Raw genomic sequence first — 16,165 nt, 5'->3', positions numbered from 1 at the left:
GTGCCCCACAGCACCCATATCACGTGCCGTTGCTGGTTTAGTTTTGTACTTGATCTTCTGGCTGCTCCATGCAAGTTTGTTTTGTCTTCTTGCCTAGATAATAAAACTCAAGGCCAGGGACTCGCTGACCAAATACTGGAGGCAAAGGCAGGCTCTTTGGGCTTGCACCATCTAATTCTTACGAAAACCCACCCACTGCCACGCGGCAATCCTTCATCCTTGTCAACAAGTTTATCAGCAGGGCTGACTCACCCTGGCAGGGGTGACCTCAATGTTGGGAATGGAAAGAGGAAGTGCCATCAAAAAAACGCTATAGATTATTTCCAGAAAGTGATCACATTGAGGTTTTTGGGGGTACTCCCAGACAGATGGACCTAGAGAACCTACTCGGAAAAAGGAAGAGGAACGTGGCAGCAGAATCAGAAGGGGTTAAAACAGGGAGAGGTATAGTCAGACTCAGGACCCAGAAATCAGCGAGGATGGGTGTGTGGGGTTTGGAGGAAGGCCTGGCGCCCCTCCAGGTCAGCTGAAGCCGCCCCCACCAGAGGCTGTCCTCCCTTCTCAAGACCTTCCCCAGGGTTCTGCCCTCTCCACTTCCCTCGGCGCCTCCTCCCCAGGCTGCACCATCAGTCAACACTGAATGAGACCAACATTTTATTCACATATTAGGAATTAGCCAGTACAAAATATATTTTTAAAAATTTCATTTGGTGCTAAAAGATCCCTCCTCCCCACCCAGTCCCACACGTCCATGCTCCTAAGAGCCCTGGGTGGGTGGACTCAGCTTTTCTGGGCCTCTTGCAAGAGCTGGAGCAGGGGCTCGTCCGCCCTGAGGGCAAAGGTGAGGGTGCGCTGCTGATAGTACTCCGGGTCATGCTCCAGGTTCTCGATCACCTCCGCCAGCAGGTGCGCCCGCTCCACCCCCGAGCCAGGAGCCTCGAAGCCCAGGGCGGTGAAGTGCACGTGCAGGTGGTAGTAGGAGGGCAGGTAGTGCAGGTACACGCGGAGGCGGTCCGCCGGCACCTGATAGCGCTGCAGGATGGCCTCCTGGTGAGAGGGGGAGTGGAGGCTCACGGTGCTGCCCACCAACCGGCACCGCCCCTCTTCCTGTCCTAACCCCACTTAGCCTTGGCACACCTTATACAAACCCTCCAAACAGCCCTCTGACCGCTGTGTGCTTCCTTTCCAGGGAATCCACAAGTACAGGTGACAGCAGCAAACCTGAGGCTCTTTCTCCCAAACGAAGGGGACAGTGGCCTGAATCAGCATTCCCCCCTCCAACCTGATAAAACATTTGCTTCCTCAAACGGTTGCTGGGAATCTAGGAAGCCCCAGGGCCCAAGGACAGGCCCCAAAGACCCAGACTGGGAACGACTTGTGAACACTTAAAGCGCTGTGTGGGTGGAAGGAAGCCTCGTTCTCCCTTAGCCTGGTAACGATGGGGACGGAGCTGAGCTAGGGCCTCGGTGCAAGAGAAAGGCTGGGGCTAGACTCCTGCTGGGGGAAGAAAGTGTTGACTTTGGCCCACCCCCACCTTGCTCATGGTAGGGATTTTTCTACCAACCTCCGAAGCTTGGAGTTAAGAGGAGACTCTGGTTTCCACTGTGGCTAAATCCCTGAGGATGTCAGAGGTGAAGGGAAAGAGACTAGGGCCTCAGTGGGCTCAGAATACACCCCAGGGATCTCTGCAGCAGGTGAGACCAGGGCCAGAGCACCCAAAGGGCTTCTTGGAATAAGCAGGGCGAGGCCGCCAGAACTGCCAGGGCAGGTGAAAGTGTTGGCCCGGCATCTCTCCGAAAGAAAGACTCTCCGAAAGAAAGACACTGCTCTCTGTCACCCAGAGGCTGTTTCAGGAGAAATGAGTCACTCCAAACAGAAAGGCAGCCAAAGAGACAGTGACGTGGGCTGGCAGGAAGAGAGAAGCGGTTAGGGCAGTGGTGGGGAGCTGGGGTCCAGAGGTTAACAAGGAGCGGATCCAGGCACAACCCTTCCTCGAAGCGCGTCCAAGCCTCGGAGCAGCTCCTGTTGAAACGGACAAGCCTCTCTCCCAGCTGGGCATCTGTGACTCTGGGCTCGGGCATGCGCCATCAGGGGATATCTTCAAATGTTTCAGAGTGGAAACAAAGGCTGAGAATAACCCCACAGAACGGTGGCTTCAGAAGGATCCTAACCAGATACTGAGGCCCAGAGAGGTGAGGTGAAGTGACCTGCCCAAGGTCAGCCAGCTGGCTAATGTCACAATGTCAGAATCAGGACCACAACCCAGGGTTCGAGACTCTCTTCCCCCATCTTCCCTCGCCCCCGGGCTCCTTTTGCACCCCTATGATTTCATTCGATTCGATCATCACCCCAGATAGACTGTAGCCCCGAATGGCAGGTGCTGCAGAACGCGGTTGCTGCTCTCAGACTAAATGAGGAGATTCGTGCATACACACATCAGAGCTGGGGACCCAGCTACCAAACAACAACGTCTGGCACAATGTGGCTGTCACAAGCAAGGCAGGCAATCCTGGAGTGGGAGGGTGTCCCAGACGGCATCTGCCGCAGAGAGCCGAAGCGGGAACCTAAGCTGAGGAGGATGAGTGGGGGTGAGGAAAGGTGGCTGGAAGTCAGGCTGGAGGGTTGGGCAGGACCACGTGACGGGGTCTTGTGAGTCCATCTAAAGAGCCTGCATGTGGCCCCCACACTGGCATCCAAAGAAAAGCCCCTTTCCTGGACAGCCTCCCTGGAAAGGAGAGGAAAGTGGTGCAGGGAACACCCTGGAATGGGTGGGACTCCTCCGGGCTTCGGTGGGGTTTGTCCAGGGGACTCACCTGCCCCTCCCGGAGGATGTTCCTGAGAAGCGGCAGGTGCTCTGCAGTGAGGTCCCGAAGCGACCTGATGCCCCGGCGATGGCAGATGGCGATCAGGTACAGGTCATCGAGCTGTGTAGAGACCAGGGGTAAACAGGCTCAGCAGCGGACAGCCAGGGGAGACTGCCAATCCTGGAATTCCCCACAGCAGGACCGATCCCCAGACAATGTGGGCGTCCACATGCCCAGGGTGAGTGGGACAGTCTAAGGACCAGAACTGGTGTTTGTTCCTCCTGCTAAAGAATATCGTATGGGAATATTTATATACTCACACAGCTGATGGGGGTGGGGCGCAGGAAGGAGGTTCAAGAAAGCGCCCAGGACAACTCGTTCCCTCTAAGAGGTTATGCTGTAATGGCACATACACACGTAACTGCTATGAGACAATGAAGTGATAAAAGCACAGGAGGAAGAAGGAAAGACTAGCTGGCTAGAGCCATCCAGAGAGGCTTCGTAGAACAGAAGGCACGCGATGTGGGTCTTGAACAAGAGGTAGGTTTGGAAAAAGATATGAAGTGGAGGGAACAGTGAAAGCAAAGGGTCAGAGGCGAGTATGTACACGGCACGTAAGCGGGGGGTAGGCACTGTGATCTGCCTGGAGCCTAAGGCACGTGAAGGGGTGCTGAGGCATGTGAAAGGTGGCAAGGGAGTCCAGGCCCAGCTCGGCAGTGAGCACCACCAGAGCCTTCACATTTTTCTCTCTTCCCCTATCTCCCAGGCCTCACAGGCGGCCACTCCTGCTGTCCTTCCTGAAAACAGTGAGTGGCTGAAGAAACCTAGAGGTCACAACAGTGCAAAGAACCAGTCAACAAGATCTTGTGCCAGACAGCAAATAAACTCTTCCCCTGTCAGATAAACCCTCTACTCCTCCCTGCTCACCCAAACCCTGGCCTTGGCGGCTTATCACATCCATGTGCGAGGCAGGCCCCAGACACCAGGGCTCCACGGGGGAGGCATGGGGAGACTCCAGCAGCACTCAGCCCTGCAGCCTGAGCTGCTAGATTTCTCAAGGCGATAAATCTGGGGACCGTGAGTAACCCAACCAAATCCCTAAGGACCCTGACTCAAAAAGTGAGAATGAGGTTTTCCATATGGTACCTGATGTTCAATGTGCTTCTTCGGGCCAACAGCCTCTTCCTGCCACAGACATTCTTCTCTCCCAGAGTTCTAAGAATCTGGGCTCTCTGCCCCAGACCTGCTACGGATGAGCCCAGTGGGAACCTCCTGATTGATGACAAAGCTGGGCCTACCCAGGCCTCGGCTGTGCCCATAAGTCCCTTTCACGTTCTCCCTTCTCATGACACGTGTCTAGGACATTTGCTCTCTCACTAGCTAGGGGCCCAAGGAGAAGTCAGCACACAAAACTGTTTAGACCTGGGGTGTATATGTGTGTGCCTGTGGGCGTCTTCAGCTTTTCCATGTGTCACTGTCACAGGACTCCCAAATACTAGTAGCATTTGTTTTGGATAACGTCTGCTGACAAATCCTGAACATGACATCATGACATTAAATCACACCTCTCTGCTTCCACTGGCATGGAACGAGGCATGAAATCCGGTGCTGGGTGTCAGCTCCCGGGCTGGGTGAAGGAGGAAAAACCCATCCTTTGATATCAGACATTACCCCAGATTTGCTGCAAGCATCCAAAGGGCCCCTGGCCCAGAGAAATGACCTGAAAAAAAACTAGACAAGAGGCTAGTGAGGGTCTCAGACTGGCACCCCAGAAAGTGGCCCATCAGTCACTCCGGGAGAAGACACCACCAATCTCTTTTTACAAGGCAGGACAGTGAAATCAAAGTAACAGCATCCTGGCTAGGGACAAGACAGAATGGCTGGAGCTTTGGAGAGCCACCCCTCCATCGCTGCAGTGACTCAGGGAGTTTCCTGGTCTGAGAACCTTAGACCAAAGGACCTAAATCATATAAACTGAAAGTGTCCATGTGTCCACATAAACACAGACATATACACTTATATACACAATATGCAAAGACTATCTCTGGAAGGGGAGACCAAGAAATAACCACCTCTTCTGGGCAAGGGAAACAGAGGCATGTGGGGGGAGGGAATTTACTTCTTTCACTGCACACTCTTTGTACTATTTGCACTTTTTACCATGTGCATGTATTAATCAGACATACAATAAAATAAACACATAAAATGTACAGGTGATCTCTTAAGAGAATTGAGGAATGGATGTTATAACCTCCAGGAAGGCAAACATTAGGGACTTGACAAATATTTGTGGACTGGATGGATGAATGGTCATATGGACAAAGAGGCTCTAATCCCAGGCCATCAGTTGGAGCGTTACACACATACATATATAGCATATACAGATACGCTTCTGGGAGAGGAGGCAGCAGGATGAGATTCCAGGTGACTAGAAAGGCTCCCCAGGGGCGGACGGGTAGCTCAGTTGGTTAGAGCACGAGCTCTGGGCAACGTGGTTGCTGGTTCGATTCCCCCATGGGCCAGTGAGCTGTGCCCTCTGCAACTAGAATGAAGTCAATGAGCTGCCGCTCAGCTCGCAGGTGGCCACATGGCTCAGTTGGTTGGAGCCTGGGCTCTCAACCACAAACTCAACCACAAGGTGGCCGGTTCAACTCCTCGACTCCCACAAGGGATGGTGGGCAGCGCCCCCTGCAACTAAGATTGAACACGGCACCTTGAGCTGAGCTGCAGCTGAGCTCCCGGCTCGAGCGCGTCCTCTCAACCACAAGGTTGCCGGTTCCAAGGGATGGTGGGCTGCGTCCCCTGCAACTAGCAATGGCAACTGGACCTGGAGCTGAGCTGCGCCCTCCACAACTAGGACTGAAAGGACAACCTTGACTTGGAAAAGTCCTGGAAGTACACACTGTTCCCCAATAAAGTCCTGTTCCCCTTCCTCAATAAAATCTTAAAAAAAAAAAAAAAGGCTCCCCAAAGCTGTGCCAATGCACCTCTCCCCTCCCCCTGCCCTCCCCTGCTGCGAGGACAAAGAACAGAAGTCCTGCCTGGCCAGTCTCCCTCCTGGATACTGCCTAATACTTGGGGAGCAGTCGGTGGTAGTGTTCTGTCACAGCTCAAGGATTCATGACACCACACACGGCACTACCAAGAGACAAGTGCACCGATATCCCACCAAGGGAAGTCTGACATTTAAGCCCATTCAAAACCCCTGAGGGGCAGCGCAGCCATGTGGCCGGGAGGCCAGTGCAGGTCCTGAAGCCTCTTCTGGCTTCAATGGAACAGACAGAGGGCAGCTCCACGGGCAGGCCAGGCAGGATGCCTGCCAGCACTGGGTCAGAAGGACGACGACTTCCGTTCTCAGTGCCATTGGCTTAAATGTGTTCAGGGCTTCTTGGCGATGCCCAAGTCCATCTTTTGTTGTCCCTGCATGGCCCTCAGACCATCATCCCCCTGCAAATCACAAGCTCTTCAGTCCTCAAGGATCTTGTGAGTCAGAAGTTCCTCCTACCCCACCCCCACCTCCCGTGACCCAGTCTGCAATCCAGGCCCTTCAGGCGCAGGGCTGCCGAGGGGACAGACAGGGTTTGCAGGGTGCACCAAGGCAGCCCCAAAGCTGCCAGCAGCATTCCTCTGGCCTTGTCCCAACTCCCCCAACGCCTCCTGAGCCAGTCCTGGCTTCCTCCGTGGAAGCCTGAGGTGGAGAGAGGCTGCAGAGGAGGGGAGAGTGGGGGCAGGTGTTCTCTCAGCCTCTCTCCACTACAACACCCCACAAGCGCCAGGCCATCTTCTTTCATCTTACCAGGCTGTACCAAATCATCACACAGTGCTCCAACTTTTGGAAACTCCCTTCAAATTCCCTACCACCCCTGGAGCCATGTTCAGGAATTCCCAGAGCTTCCTGTAAGAGACAGTTGGCGCTCACTAGCCTGCATGCCTCTGAAGTGAAATGCTGGCCCTCTGCTCCAACCACAGGCTCCCAGCCCCCCTTTTCTGGCAGTGAAGGAGTGTCATGGAAGGTCTAGAAATCACCAAATCAAAATCAAGCAAACTGCAGGTGAGCTCAGTTAGGACCCAAAGACCACAGCTGAGAAAGCAAGAGAGAAGGCATCCATGGCAAGGTGGACAGGGCCTGGACTCCAGAACGCTCTCTGTGTGGGAGTCCTGTGACCATGTAAGGAACACAAAAACCAGAAGAGCCCACCCAAAAGCAGAACGGAAACCCGAGCTTAGATTACTCAAAGATGCTAGTTAGAGTAGGGGGGCATTTATCTCCCCACTTCCTACCCAGCAGTCCCACATCTGGCCCCCCCGGCCTTCTCCTGGCTCCCCAACCTGCTGCAGGCTCAGTCTGGCCCAATTCCAGTGTGTGGTGGGAACAGCGCTTCCTGTAACACGCTCCTCTGCCTGTTCTGTTACTGTCAGGATATGCAAGTCCACCCACAGAAGCGATGGTACATTGTAACCGGTGCTGGGCCAGCGGAGGGGAGTGAGGGCAGGAGGAAAGAAGATGGAGAAACAGAGAACGAGGGATAGTGTGAGTGAAGGTGGCTCCACCAGAAACCTGCTCCTTAGAAGGTGAGGAGAAATGGAGGAGGGCGGATAGCGGGGAGACCACAAAACAAAGCTGAGAGCCCCAGGTACAGGTGTGACTGCCAGGAGACCTCCTCTGCACCTAGCGACTAGGGCAGTGACGGGACCCCTCAGATTGGTCACCATGGTTACTGCCTGCCAGTACTTCAGACCATAGGCCTGCCTGGATCTGTTGGTGTCCAGAGTGACGGAGGGAAGCAAACATTCCACCTCAGGGCTCCAGAAATTGAAAGTGACCACCCAAGCCACTTGACTGGTTAAAGAGTGGCCCGTGCTTACACAAACATCACCTCATTCTGCACCCCCGCCCCCCCCACACACACACCCGGAGGATTGGAGGAGACAGAAGGGTTTAAACTGACCCATTAAAGCGTAAACATTTGTGTATGGCAGATATACACTCAGCACAGAGCTCAGACCTCTCTTTGCTGGTTAATTATAATCTTCTTAGAGAGGGTGACCAACGTGAGAAAGCAGGGCAGGGTTCAGGCACGCCAGCAACGTGAAGCAGGGTACTCTGAAAGCGGAGAACCCCAGCAAGGAATCTTTTACCTGCTGTTGGTTCCACTTGAGGTCGGGGATGAGGACAAAGCCGTCAGAGGGATCTGGGTTCTCAAAAACAATCCGGTCGGCTTCGGCCTTCTTGTCAAGAATGTTGTACACCCACTGGAAGGCAGGGGAGAGAGACAGGTCCGTATCAGTCACCACGCCTGGGGAGACTGCCCAGACGGGGCTAGCGAAGCTCTCTGGCTCCTCCAGGAAGGACAGCCACGGAGCTCAGGGGATGTATACCCAGGCTGCCCTGTCGTCCAGGATCTGCTCTCAGGGGTCCAGAGGGGATCTCTCCTCCGCCACCACCGCTGACACTTAGTCACCAGCACTCCTCACAGGGGCCACTGCTGTGCACACAGGGCTGGCTCCTGAGGCTCTTCCTGGTCAAAAGTGTTCACACACTCTGCTGTGGCCTCACAGTCCTGGTCTGCATGAACCCCTCCACTGCCCACAGGACCAGGGGAGAGCTGCCTGCAGGGGCCCCATCCCACTTTATTTAGGACCATGGCAAAGACCACGGCAAAGACGCTGGGAGTTCCTTTTGCAGAGGAAGCTGCCTCCATACCTGGGTAGGGAAAGGCTTAGGTTCTAAAAATTAATGTGTGTGGGTTTCCCGCCCTAACGGGATTCTCAGTGGTGGGATGGGCACCTCTGCCCACCTGGAGCCACAGCAGTCTCAGCTGGCACAGCCCCCGTGTCACAGAGCAGACCTGAAGGCCACATAGAGACCTTTCTCATCAACTCAGGGCTTCCCGCCGTCCCTGACACCCTTTGATGCGCTGCTGTCAACAGCCTTCAGGGAACGCTTCCTTGGGCGCTGTGTGGATCCCAAAGACGTCACTTTACAGTTAAGGTCCTGGTGGCCTCTCTGAAGAAGCCTCCTCTAGGGAGTTTAAGATAAGGCCCCTGTGGTCACAGATCTCAGACCTCAGCTTTTCTCCACCTCCTCCAAGCTCTGAGCTCCCTTTGCAAACTCGACTTCCTTTCAGGTCAATAACTCTATGCCAGAAATCAAAGAGAGAACACTGCTGCGAAGCCAGAGGGAGCGAGCAGTGGTCGGGCTCACAATGCTGCCCCTTGCACCTCACAGACACGAGGGGCCTCCAAGTTCCTGGAGAGGTTGGATTGGTCAGGGCACCACCACCACCAGACCAGTGAAGCGCTCCTCAGCACACGTCCGGAGTGTCAGCGAAAGCCAGGGGTGGGGGCTGGTTTAGAGCGGGCACACCTCATCCCACAAGTCTGCGTCCTTGGCTAGCATAGACAAGGTCAAGTGCAGCTACCTGAGGTGGAGAGGGAAGGAGCAGAGGCTACCTGCCTGGGAATAGCTGGGCCTCCCAGCCCCCGGGGAAGACCCACAGACAGGTCACATGTGGTCCACCCACAGACAAAGAAAAGAGGTCCACACTTCCTGAGAAGAGCCTGGCTGTGCCACTTCCTGGGAGCGTCTGGAGGATGAAGGGACCAAAAGTTTTGCCTTTGGGGATGTTGATTTTTAAGGTGGTAATTAAGAAACAAAAGATTCAGAAAGAACCTCTGACTCTTCCTCTTCCTGCCTAAGAGGTTCAGAGGGAAAGACCCACTCCAGGAAGGAAATCTTAGGATGGTCGGCTTAACAGCCTAATTTGAATTGAGTCTGGTGGGTGGGAGGGCATCAAACAGGAGCCTGTTTATTCGATGACCGGTGTCTCACTGTTTCTGGGTTGCCTAGCAAAACTTTACCTGCCACGTGCGTTCCGCTCTTGCGCCATTACCTGTCCATCGCCCATCATTCTCACTTCTGAAATGTAAGATCTGCGCCCCCTCCTTTCTCCTTTGTGTAAAAAGTCATATATACCCAGTTTTACCTCACTCTTTGGAATTTTCACGCTTATGTGAATTCCCCATGCACATGTATTAAAATTTGATTTTCTCCTGTTCGTCTGTCTCTGTTAACTGGCTTATCAGCCCAGCTAGAAGAACTTAGAAGGTGGGAGGAAAAGCATCATATATTTTTGAGCTCCCCCACAGACGCCAGCAGGCTCCGCTGCGCAGCCCTGTGGCCAGAGCACTGCCCAGCCCACCCCACCAGGTTGAGGTCTCCCTGGTAGGAGGGTAGGAGGGATCTAAATCCACACGAAGTCTCAGGCCAGAACCCCAGATGAGAAACGGAGAAGCAGGGAACAGAATCCACACAAATCCTCGGGGGTCACGTAACGGGGAGTGACACCAGCTGAAAGGAAGCCCAGGAGACTCGGCCACCACACAATCATAGGCCTGTGGGCGGGCTCTGATGGCTTCTGGACTATGCCTGGCCTGGCCTCCTAGCAGTGACACTGGCAACGCCCTCCGCCCACCCTCTCCTCCCTCAGGACATCTTGCTCCCTCTTCACACTCCTGCTTCTCTGCTCACCCACCTGCTTGCCACCCTTTACCTGCCCGCAGCTCCAGGTGTCTCAGCTCTGTACTTTCCTGTCCTGTTCCCCAGTTGTGTGCGCATAAAGGTAGCTACCACTCTGGTGCCTCTTCTGTGCTGAAAACAGCAACAGGCACGTGATACACGGCACTGCTCTCAATTTCCACTGGGACCCTAGTCGCATTTTCCAGACAAGGAAACTGGGCCTCAGAAGTGAAGGACCATGCCACAGTGCCCTGAAAAAGCAGAACGAGAACCCAAACCTGGCTCACGCTGAAGCCGTGACTCAGGGACTCACCAATCCACATTTTTAGCCTGATGATCTCTCACGTTCCGGACCCAGACATGGAACTGCAGTTTTCACTGGGCATTTTTACTGGAAGTCACAAGTACCAAATTTGAGGAGCCAAATAGGGTAGTGGGCTAAGCGCGCAGACACTGGGGCCAGACTGCCTGGCTTCAAATCCCATCCCCAAAAGGGTACGGTGAATATTCGATGAGGTGATGCACGTAAAATGCTTAGGACAGATCCTGGCACCCAGTGAAGGCTCAGTTAAGTCCCAAACTGAACTCACCGTGATCTACATAAATCCTCGCGGCTGTCCACATCCCACATCCCGGTCAACGATCCCACTATCTGTCCCTTCCTCGCCCAGGCTAGACCGGGAGCCACCCAGGCTCTTCCCTCACCTCCCCGCATCAACCAGTTCCTAAGCCCCACCTCTTAATGAAATCACTACTGTGCCTTCTCCACTGCGTCTGCCTCAGCTCCGACTCACACTGGGCTGTAGTCTTCCTGCTTCCACTGTCACCACACTCCATCTGATTCTTTACATCTGATCAGGTTACCCACATGCTGCAAACTGTCGAGGCGACCCTCATAGCCCACGTCAATCACTGTCAAATCTGAGGACCATTAGAAACAGAGCGATTTTTGAAAAATACGAATTTCCCAGCTCCCTGAACATTCTGATTCAGCAGATATGGAGTAGGCCCCACGCTCTGCATTTAAAAAAATCTCACCAGGCCATCCTGCCGATCAGCAAGGCGTGAGACCTCCTGTCTCCTGAACAAAGTGCACATGCTTCCTCCCGGCCCCTGCTGCCCTTCTCCTGCTGTCTCTTGCTGACCCTCCAGCTCCCCAGCCCTCTGTGCTTCTGTACTTGCTCTTCCCTCCGCCTGGAATGCCCTATCTGCCTTGTCTACCTGGTAAACTTCTATCTGTCCCATAAGACCCAACTGGAGGATCCCCTCCTCTGTGAAGCCCCCGACTGTCTGAGCTGATCACTCCCCCTTTGTGTTACCACTGCACCTTGTATGTAAACCACCAAAGTGCTTAACTCATTACACGGCAGTTGTCAAACAACATGTCTATCTTCCTAGAGGACTATGGGGGCATTGCCAGAGTTTACCTTGGTGACCCTCCAGAGCCTAGAACAGAGCCTGCTACATACACAGTAGGTGCTCAATAAATATAATGACTGTTACCAGTTAAGCTGAGTACTTGTAAACCTCCAAGAAATAGCCAAGAAAGAATACACGAATGTTCATGTCAACCAGAAGTTGGGAGAGCAGCAGAATTTTGTTGTATTATTTTCCAAGAGGATCTGTATAATAGTGTATACGAAGGTACACATAGTACAAGGCATGATCAAATAATATGGTGAATGTTTAAATTAAAAAAATTCATTCCAGTAAAAGACACAATGCCATTAACCCCCCTCAAAGTACTCCCCCTTGCTTCAAACACTTATCCCATCCTTCTTGCCACTTTCTGAAGCAGTTCTGGAAGTCCTCTTTTCTGAGTGTTTTTAGTTGTGCTGTCATGGCTGCCTCGATGTCCTGAATCATTTTGACTTTGGGGAAGAGCCAGAAGTCGCATAGTGCAAGATCCGGTGAATAAGGTGGATGAAGACACACTATAATGTTTTTATTTGACAGAAATTGCGGTATAGCAGAAGTGATGTGTGACATGGAGCACTGTCATGATGGAGGATGATTTACGGCACACTTTAAATAAAACACCTTCTCTTAACCGTAGCTCACACCCGACTGACTGCCCCGAACAAGTTGAAACTTGTCACACACTGTTCCACACCTGCTTCCTGTACTGAAGACCCCTGCCTTTCTGTTGGATGGCACTCAGCAGCAGCATTCACCGTATTTTCTGATCACAACGGAAAGGCTCTGTGTCACACATCACTTCTGGTACAGCAATTTCTGTCAAATAAAAACATTATAGTGTGTCCTCATCCTTCTTATTCACCGGATCTGGCACCGTGCGACTTCTGGCTCTTCCCCAAAGTCAAAATGACCATGACAGGTAAACGTTTTGAATTGATTCAGGACATCGAGGCAGCCATGACAATGTAATTAAAGACACTCGTGAAAGAGGACTTCTAGAACTGCTTCAGAAAGTGGCAGGAACAATGGGATAAGTGTGTTCAAAGCGAGGGGGAGTATTTTGAGGGGGTTTAATGGCAATGTGTCTCTTACTGTAATAATTTTTTTAAATTTAAATATTCACCATATTTTTTGATCATATCTCATAAGTTCCAAGAGATCCCTCTAGCATCCTAACAGCAGAAGCTACCTCTGTCTAGGAAGATGGAGACATATCTCCTTTCCACTTAGAAGACAGAGCAAGTGCTGGAACTTTAAAAAAACACACACACACACAAAAACCCAAGCCAGCTTGAGCCAGAGGAAGTTGTGCAAATACTGCACAGGGAGACCATGGCTAATAGCCAGGCTGGAAAAGAGGGCTGTGGGCACACAGGGCCTCCCACCCACCCTGCCAACCTCCTTTTCCTTCCTCTTCCCGAGAACAGTCACCCCACAGTGCCCCTGTACTCAGGGCACCGCCCTTTCTTCTGGGCCTGGAGAAATGGCTGTGAGTTTCCACCATTAGAACACCCTCCACCACTGGAACCTGAACCTTGGGGAGAGTAAGTGAAAAATGCTCAAAGAGAACAAGAGTAAGTGATAAAGACATGGAGACAGTGAGAGCCAGTGAGTGAGCAAGAAAACGACTCATCCATCATATTTAACTCGAAGCACTCACATGGGGCCAATTCCAGGCAGAGGCTCTGCTTGGCGGTGGGCCTAGGCCCAAAGAGAAGTCGGCATCTCTCAGCTAAACGGCCTGGCAGCTGGTCCAGTGGCTAAAGACACTCAGAAGGCACTGCCAACCCCCGAACATAGCCCTTGGGAGAAGAGGCCTGCACTAAGTCCCCAAGGACGATTGGGATCTGCCCTCTATGAAGTGAATGCAAAGGAGAACAAGAGAAGGGGAAGTTTTTGACTCAGACTTGGCTTCTGGAGGCTGGTTTGCTGCCGGCAAAACCAGGAATAAAAGTCTGGACTGTGGTGAGCCTAACCAGGAATCAGTCTTTACCCATTCAGATCCCGGGCGACAGCACAGCCACTCCGAGACTGTATGAGGGCTGTTAGAGTGGACACAGGTTGCTTTGAGATCCCCTTGGGCATGCCCAAGATCAGGGTCAACTGCCTTATCAATGACCATCCTATGCAAAACAGTGCCCACTTCACCCCAGGACTTTCTATGCCACTTTCCTGCTTAGTTTTCTCCATAGCACTCATGGCCTCGTGTCTCGTATGTCCACTTACATGTTTGTGCGCTGTCTTTCTCCTGCAAGGAAGGAAGCTCCATAAAGGCAGGGACTCTACTGTGCTCTCTGCCGTCGCCCCATAACTTGTGCTGTGGAACAGTACTGGCCCCTGATAAGACCGCGACGGATGCTTGAGAAAGAGACACTGGCCATGGGGACAGCACTTCATATCTGACCCATCTAGGCCGGTGCAAGACGCGGTGGCCTATTACCTGGATGCTGAGGCTCTGGGACGCCAAGTGGGGTGAGGTGATATTCTTGTGATCTCCTCCCGTCTCTCGGACCAGGCGGAGGTCCTGGCGCAGGTACTTCTGCAGGTGTTTCTCTGTGACCGGGTAAACCACGGTTGTCTTTATATCTGCAATGACACAACACGACCCGGGACTGCAGTTAGGCCCACCCTGCACAGTCCCTCACACTCTGCTCCCCACCACGGAAAGGAGACGACCCCTGCCCGGCCTCCGATTCCCTGACAGAAGGAGCAAAAGGCCGACCCACTCCCACAAAGTGCCTCATGCCACTAAATTCATGAGCTAGAAAACTCTAAAAATTCAAAATCTAGAAAACTCACCATCCTACCCCTATTTTCTAGGCACAGGAATAAAAGGTTTCTGACTCTTCTCACATGCCAAATTTCTAGGTATGAGGTCAGACAATTAAGTCTGCGAACTCATCCCAGAAAAAGTGCTACACACCTCACTGCTGAATATCACTGCGGTCACCTTTGAAGTACTCCCCTTGGGAAGCTATGCACCAATGCCAGCGCCTAGTCCACCTTTCAAAACAATTTTGGAACTCTTTTTCTGGAATGGCCATCAGAGCTGTCGTCATGTAACCCTTGATGTCCTGCATGTCATGAAAATGTCTTCCTTTCAATATTTCCTTTATCTTCGGGTAAAGAAAGATGTCATTGGGGGCCAGATCAGGTGAGTAGGGAGGGTGTTCCAACACAGTTATTTGTTTACTGGCTAAAAACTCCCTCACAGACAGTGCCGTGTGAGCTGGTGCATTGTCATGATGTAAGAGCCATGAAATACTGGCAAAAAGTTCAGGTCGTCTCACTTTTTCACGCAGCCTTTTCAGTACTCGCAAATAGTAACCTTGGTTAACTGTTTGTCCAGTTGGTACAAATTCATAATGAATAATCCCTCTGATATCAAAAAAGGTTAACAACATCGTTGCAACAAGTTCACAGACTTAACTGTCAGCCTTGTATGTGGGTTTCTGGGCCCAAAGCTGAAAATCTGGTTTAAAGCCAAGTAGTCCTATTAATGCAAAGCAGTGCATAGTTCAGTGGTTAAATGCACGGACTCTAGAGCCCAAATGTCTCAGTTCAAGTCCTGCTCGGCTCGCTCCTCCCTCGGGACCCAGACCCTGACCCACTTATTGAACCTCCCATGCCCCTACTTCAGCATCTGTCACCTGAGGATAACAATCCCTCCTATGTCATAGGTTTGGGAGCATTAAGCAAGTTAATACCTGTGAAGAACTTAGAACAATGTCTGACACACAGTAAATACTACGTAAGTGCTGGCTATTTTTAATCCAGGGTTTCCCAATCTTGATACCCCCGGCCTTTTGGCCTATATAATTCTTTGTTGCGGGGACTGTTCTGTGCATTTCAGGATGTTTAACAGCTTTGCAGGCTTCTACCGGGATGCCAGTGAAACCCTCTATCCAGATGTGACGACCAAAAATGGCTCCAGACATTGGCAAGTGTTTCCCAGGGGGTAAAACTGCCCACAGTTGAGAACCAGTTTTCACTAGAAGGAAACTGTGTCGTTTCCTAAACAGACCCTCTAGGCAGGGTCCTGGTCCAATGCCACCTGGTTTTGCTTAAGTCCTTTTCTCTATTTCTAATAACACCTGCTACAACTGTTAGCACCACTCTAGCATTTATATGTAGCGCTTCAACACAAATCTTAAGGGCAGAAAAGGAACATGGGGCTTTAAAATCAGTTGGGATATTTCTCTAAAGACCCATGACGTTCCTGACTCCCTAGCTCTGGAGTCAGATGTGCTTGCCCAGGGAAACTGAAAGAGGAGAAGCCCTGCAGGTGTACTGAAAACTGCCGCAAATTCTCACCCGCACCTACACACCTTGAGACGAAGCTATCTGGTTTGAGGAAGTCGGTGATTTTAATCCCCATTTCATAGGTGAGTAAAAAGCGCTGATGACAATTCGAGACTTATCC

General features: G+C 52.2%; 1 protein-coding gene across 2 annotated transcripts in view; it reads right to left on the bottom strand.

Moving 5' to 3' along the window:
- Nucleotides 1-637: 637 nt before the first annotated feature.
- The window catches only part of DCPS (decapping enzyme, scavenger), a 36,022-nt gene continuing 20,494 nt past the window's right edge, over nt 638-16,165 (bottom strand). The window contains exons 3-7 of one of the 2 annotated variants that reach the window (XM_033098241.1): nt 14,183-14,328; nt 7,944-8,057; nt 2,814-2,924; nt 1,138-1,282; nt 907-1,047 (exon numbers count right to left, since the gene is read on the bottom strand). In XM_033098241.1, the coding sequence (XP_032954132.1) occupies nt 1,139-1,282; nt 2,814-2,924; nt 7,944-8,057; nt 14,183-14,328 (515 nt within the window). In that variant the 3' untranslated portion in view covers nt 907-1,047; nt 1,138. Of the gene's footprint in view, nt 1,048-1,137; nt 1,283-2,813; nt 2,925-7,943; nt 8,058-14,182; nt 14,329-16,165 lie in introns of both variants that reach the window. The other variant, XM_033098240.1, reaches the window with a different exon arrangement.

Source organism: Rhinolophus ferrumequinum, chromosome 25 (genome assembly GCF_004115265.2).
Source record: "Rhinolophus ferrumequinum isolate MPI-CBG mRhiFer1 chromosome 25, mRhiFer1_v1.p, whole genome shotgun sequence".
Lineage (NCBI taxonomy): Eukaryota > Metazoa > Chordata > Mammalia > Chiroptera > Rhinolophidae > Rhinolophus > Rhinolophus ferrumequinum.
Note: the sequence above shows the minus strand (reverse complement) of the source record. Positions and strands in the feature narration are given on the sequence as shown.